The sequence below is a fragment of the Falco punctatus genome, assembly GCF_963210335.1.
Source record: "Falco punctatus genome assembly, chromosome: 6".
Lineage (NCBI taxonomy): Eukaryota > Metazoa > Chordata > Aves > Falconiformes > Falconidae > Falco > Falco punctatus.
This window is the reverse complement of record NC_137585.1, coordinates 28,605,865-28,612,469: the sequence shown is the minus strand read 5'-3', so window position 1 is coordinate 28,612,469 and position 6,605 is coordinate 28,605,865. Positions and strand designations below refer to the sequence as shown.

At 38.2% G+C, this 6,605-nt stretch overlaps 1 protein-coding gene across 3 annotated transcripts in view; it reads right to left on the bottom strand.

Moving 5' to 3' along the window:
- Window positions 1–6,605, bottom strand: part of BRAF (B-Raf proto-oncogene, serine/threonine kinase) — a 92,533-nt gene that overhangs the window by 14,677 nt on the left and 71,251 nt on the right. For all 3 annotated transcript variants that reach the window (XM_080390866.1, XM_080390864.1, XM_080390865.1), the window contains 4 exons: window positions 5,486–5,532; window positions 4,797–4,915; window positions 3,897–4,028; window positions 837–971 (listed from right to left, as the gene is read on the bottom strand). In XM_080390866.1, coding sequence (XP_080246992.1) covers window positions 837–971; window positions 3,897–4,028; window positions 4,797–4,915; window positions 5,486–5,532 — 433 coding nt within the window. The remainder of the gene's footprint in view (window positions 1–836; window positions 972–3,896; window positions 4,029–4,796; window positions 4,916–5,485; window positions 5,533–6,605) is intronic.

Genomic DNA, 6,605 nt, shown 5'->3' with positions numbered 1-6,605 from the left:
GTAACATTCTCAAAATCAAAGGCAGAACCATCAATTAACCACAGAAAAATATTTATGCACATATTTAGACAGAAACTTTTAAAAACAGATTACTGCATTGCACTCTGATGTTCACATCCTCAAAAAGTTAAAAAGGACATTTTGGGAAGAAACTGTCTCGTTTTCCCGATTAAAAGGGCATACCGATTTCCCTCTGTAAGCATAATGCATACAGTTACCTTTTATGTGCCTCCTTGCTTACGCACTAGTACCTATACCTCTACCTACCATCGCTGCAAATGGGCAGCTTTGGCAGCAGTTCGCTTATCACCGCCCACCGCAGAGCCAGCAGGGGGAGCGCCTTGAAAACGCTTGGTTACATTCACAACAAAACCAAAAAAAAAAGGTCACCCCCAAGCTTTTAGAACCCAAACCTTCCTCAGCAGGCATGATAAATCAAGTTGTTGTGACAAAACTATCAGTTTCCCTTCGTCAAGCCTGGGGGAGAGCAAGGAGGGTGTATAAAGATTTGGATCATACACCAAGTTCTAAAGTTTGTGTGTCTAATTGCGATTATTAAATTTCACTGTCTCCCAGTTTGAAACGTTCCCCAACACATGATTTTTTTTGAACTACAAAGGTCATTTTAATACCTGCTTTGAATTGAAAATAGACTTAAAAAACCTTCAATTTTTAATTAAACAGCACTAGCCAGGCGCTGAAACAGTACTCTCATGAAGTCATGCTATAGCACTAATCAGAAACATTTTGAACTGGCCAGTGAGTTCATAACTGATCTTTATTTTTAATATTTGAATTGTAAAGTCTACTAAGAACTGAACAGGAACATATCTCACCTGTGGAAAAAGGGGTCTCTCATCTCTTTTCTTTTTTAAGCATTCTGCCATTAGTCTCTTCATAGCTTTTGGACAGTTGCTCCGTACTTTGCTGAGGTCTGGAGATAGGTATCCTCGTCCCACCATAAAAATTATCTTTATTTAATAGGAAAAAAGATGAAAGGGGAAGATGAGGATTCCATAAAACTAAAAGTAACAAAAGATTAACATTTTGCTAGACCATTTTAGTCCCAGCAGCAAGTTTTCTGCTACCGGGAAACATTATATGGTATTGAAATTGCCAAGTTTCTTAGACTAATGCTTGCTAACCTATTCAGTACAGAGAAAAAAAATATCAGATTTTTCCTCCTCCTCCTCAGAGATATTTCTGTGCAGCTTGAACACTAGTAAATGGTTACCATTTATAGCAATAACCATCTAAGGAGCGGTTCTTCGGTGTCAAAAACTGTTACAAAACCAAGAATAAGCAACTCTGTGGCAGGAACAGAACGTCTGAAAATAAATACTCTGTAAAAATAAATATTGCGTTTTATATTAAAAGTCAACAGCAAATTCATACTGAAAGGTATTTTAAGAAACACACAGACTTACGGCCTCAAGTTGCACCAGGGGAGGTTCAGACCGGGTATTAGGGAAAATTTCTTCACTGAAAGGGCTGTCAAGCACTGGAACAGGCTGCCCAGGGAGGTGGTGCAGTCACCACCCCTGGAGGTATTTAAGAGACATGCAGATGCAGTGCTTACAGACAGGGTTTAGTGCTGGACTTGGCAGTCCTGGGTTAACAGCTGGACTTGATGATCTGAAAGGTCTTTTCCAAACTAAATGTTCCTATGATTCTATAACTTCAGATATTAAACCCCTTACCTTTTGAGAATAAATTCTGTCATATACTTCACCACCACAAAAGCTTATTCTTGACATCTGACAGCCTTCCCCACCCCCCAGAAAAAAACCCCCAAAACACAAAAGAGAAACTGCCTCTCCTCTGCGGAAGACGAAACAGACAGGCTTTGTATTTTTACAGTAATTCCTTTACCATGGAAAGTTTACGTTTCACCTAAGGATAAAACTTAACCATAAGACAAAGTAAACTAATAGAAAGCAGGAAAGCAAAACAGATACGGTTAATGTTCTCTTGGGTATATTAATTTATTATTTTTTTTTAAATCAAACAAGGTCAGATGCAATGTGGTTTGAGTACTGCAGTTGCTCTGACACTAAAAAGCCCTTTCAAACCAGCTGATCAAGGATCCATTCATGCTGCAGCAGATAATCGCTGCTTCTTCTGTACACTCAGACAGACCCAGCAGGTGCATCACACCTTGTATTTAATGAAATGTAACTATTTCATATCTTGACACTGGGAAAAAAAAACAAACAAAAAACCAACAAGAGAAAACCCCCACATCTCAAGCAAGCTATACATGTTATTTATACTAACACAATCCTTGTCCTTTTTAAACTTTCCAATTCGGTTGCATCTGTGTTGGCATCAAGGAGGAGTATAAAACTCCCATATGGTTTCTTTATAAATCCCCATGTGCCAGAGTTGCATTTCGTAGTAAAGACTTGTCTACCCCGTCCTTTACCTCTGCTGCAATGAGACTTACCATCACCTAAAGTTACTCTTTTCCAAATATTTACACTACTTAACTTGAAATTTTTCAAAATTCATTATTGGTTATGTTTCTGATACTCTCTTCACAAACATACAGGGATTAAACTTTTATTGCAACCAGAGAAAAGAGAATTTCACTACAAGAACACACCTAGTCTGTCTAGAAAAATCTGTTAAATGAGAGAAACACTCTGAGGTATAGCAAGAACACAATGCTTTGTTCACCAAGAATCTCGGTTGTCTTCATAGCAGCTGATGTAAATGCACCAACACAGTGAACAATATTTACAGCTTTTCAGACAATAGACTGGGAGTGACAAAACTCAAAGACATTATATCACATTTTATATGTTGGCTTCACTTGTAATTTAAAATTTGTTTCAGCACTTGGTCGTAAGCACCCACATGACTGGCTTCATCTTTCAAATCTCAAAAGGTAAAACCAAAACAATGCCTTAATACTGCTTTTAGAAGGCCACGTCCATCTGGCCAGGACTTTGGATAGTTCCCTTATTTCATAAGGCGAAACCAATTCAAAATAATAATAATAATAATAGAGTCACTAAATCTGATGAGTTGGGATTAAGTATTCTGACAGATATGGAAGCAGCCTTATAAAATGGCATTCACAGATGAACTGTTGCTATGGTTGCAATTCTCAAGTACTGACAGTGAAAAAACAAGGGATGTGGACACAGAAACAACATAAATATATCACTGCCCAGACATGGAATAGTTTACACCAAAGATCTTGACGCATAGATACTTTTTTCAGACTAGACAGAGAAATAACAAATCAGATATGCCTTCGCAAATGTGCCTATTCTGTGGAGATGTAATACAAGTGTGTGGTATCATTAGACTTAAGGAATATTTGTTCACAATTAAGTGATCTTCTTACAGGATTCACACATTCTGGAAAGTCATATACTCTTGATAAATGCCAATATCCTGAAATTCAATTAGACAGCACATGCATTTTTCAAGACTGAAATGAATATAAAACATTCAGCAAGATGATTGCTGTTCCATTTTGTCAATCCTATTGCTGAACTACTGTTCCATGCAAGGAGAGGAGAGGGAAAAGGAAAAAAAAAAAAAAAGACAGAGAAATAATTGAACATATGGAGGATCATTTTGCCTTTGCAGAACTAATCTAAACTAGATTACTATTAAGGAACCTGCTCTCTCCCTAATAAGTATCCTGGCAACCAGCTCAGAAGCTGAAAATCTATACTTGAAGTAAAAAGCAAAAAGAAAAATACCTCAAGAGACGTAAATAGGTACTACATGGCTGAGGCAGATCTAAGAATCGCAGAAATGTCACGTCATAACATGAGAATCAGAAACACAAATCAAACACACAAACCATCAGAGCGTGCACTTTGCAAGGCTCAGTCTGTTTCAGGCCACAGCTGACTGAAGTCAGTCCCTTCCCTTACCTGGTCCCTGTTGTTGATGTTTGAGTATGGTAACTGTCCAGTCATCAATTCATAAAGAACAATCCCAAACGCATACACATCCGACTGAAAGCTATACGGGTTTTTATCTTGCATCCGAATAACTTCTGGTGCCTGTACCATAAAAGGAAAGAATTATTTTTTATTTCATCACACTGGGCTGCACATTGCAGACCAGGAACAAAACATGGACTTGTCCAGAATGTAACAAGTTGCAAGGCCCACTCTTGGCTTCAGATGTTACTGGGTCCTAATATAGACTGGATGTTGATGTGAATCTCAAAATCCGTTGGTTTGTTTTAGCTTGGTGACCCCTTTATTCCTCTATGGCAGAACAAAATGACCTTGTCTGGGCCAAGAAGCTGTTTTGAAACTAGAATTGTAACAACACTGAAAATAATGCCAACTAACAAAGCCTTCAGGTTTTTCAGGGAGAAAAGGAGAAAGTGGAGTTGCACAGGAGGTTGTAACTATACTTTTTGTTACAACCTCTGGAGAGTAACCACATTTGGATCCTTAAAACTTGAAGAGCATCTCACTTTTAGCTGAACTAGCTCCTCTGCTCCTTTGCAGGATGTTTTCCATGGCTTTTCTCACTTTCTCCTCAACCCTGGATTAAGCCTACCTTTTTGCCTTAGCCATCATTTTGTTTTCAGTTTAAACCTCATAATAAGGGATGAGAACACTAAAGTTTTTTGCTGACTACTGGAAAACACATGCTTAAAGAACTGAAAAGCATTCATTTAGTATTCGTATTACTGCTTGTCTTTTCCAGCTTAAGACAGCTTGTATATGTCAGTGTGCTAGAGGGATAGTCTTGGAAACTTTGGCTGAAGGCAATAAGATTTATTGAAACAAACTCACCACTTCCCCCTTGCTTACCATCCATAGAATAGATCCAGACAACTGTTCAAACTGATGGGACCCACTCCATCGTGATTTCACTGTAGCTAGACCAAAATCACCTATTTTTACTGTGAGGTCTTCATGAAGAAAAATATCTAAAGGGGGAAATGTTAAGGAAAAACAAAGAGGTACTGATCCTGTCCTGCAAGAAGAGTAAACAGCCACAAGTTTGCAACATTAACATTTTTAACCATCCACTACTACTGGAGAAGATTTTCATGTAATACACATTCTAAGCAGTCAGCATGGTGAATTATGGTACTTAAGGGTTACATACATCATGACTGGGCCAGTGTTGAACAGACCATGGCACAGGTGGTTTTCTTGAAATGCCAAGTACTCTCTTGAAATAGTAAGTATAAGAAAAGCTGAAAATATTTAATGAGTGAACTGGCACAATCTTTCATTACATGTAGAAACCAAATGACGCAAAATCTTAATGATATCACAATAAAACTTGCTATGTTGCTGCAATCACATCAATAGAGATAGTAAGTATTCCTTACTTGGCTACCGGTGATATTAACCCTTCTTAGTGAAATTTCAGCTCAGCAAATGTTCACACATTAACTGCTTTTCACATCAGTAAGTTCACTTCTGGCAGAAAAAAAAACAAGCCAGGAAAGCTGTCATGTTCCACAATCATAAATTCTAGGAAAGGATACTATTACTCTTGAGGTCTCTGTGGATGATTGACTTGGCGTGCAAATAACTAAAAAGGAACATCATAGATTAGGTGGGTTAAATGATATTTCACTAATCAACTCCAAATTCACTGTATTACTGAAACACAAATTCTGTAGATATTCAAACTGCACATATTTATCAAGGTGGCAAGACTTCAGTTACCCATGACAGTTCCTGCAACAGTCACAGGAAAAAAACAAAAATAAAATAAAGCTTAGATTTCCAGCTCAAACCTGATGCTACTAAGAACGAAATAAAATTTATGCACCACTTCTGCTTTTCACTAACTCAATACTCTGAATAAAAATAAATGAACTTCAGTAGTTTTTGACATGCCATTCGCTGCTGAAGGTTCTGCCTCCTAGCCTTAATGGTGACTGTCAAGACACTTTGCAGGCTAAGTCACAGGTTTATGTAAGGTGTTTCTGAATTATGGGAGCTAAAAGTGCTTCCCAGTCTCAAATGTGTACTCCAGTATGCTGATGGCTTTTTAGTATAGGACTGGAAAAAGGATCCCCTAATTTCAGACTGGATAAATAGATTGCAGGGAACAGAGAGGAGAGTACTTGCTCCACAGCATAGATGTAGCCTAAATTAGGCAACTAGCCTCCCTTGGCTCTTTGCTTAGTCAATGAGATTGGCACAAACCTGCTGGAAAAGTCCCAGTTTACATCTCTGCCTTGAATCATGCTCATAAAACAGCTTCTGCATCCCCAGTACCTACAGAGGGAGCCCAGGGAGATGAGCAGGCTAACAGAAGGCTGAGACTGCTTGCTGCAAAAACCTCCCCACCTCTTGACTGAAAATGTAATAGAATACTTGGTAGAAAACCAGCACAATGAACTGCAATCATCATAGCGGGTTTCCAGCTGGAGGGTGATTTGTCTATCTCACATCAGTGTTCTGATTTTGACACACAACTTTGGGCTAGTTTTGTAAATTCTAACTCAAGTCAATTGCCCTCTATGGGAGTAAGGATTATTTACAGTCCTTAGAACAAAATAGGTATGTTTTTCTCAAATGCTGAAATCTATTATCTAGAGAGCTACAATACTCCTAAGAAAAGGAGGGGGGAAAAATCAATTCTTTTTGCTAACA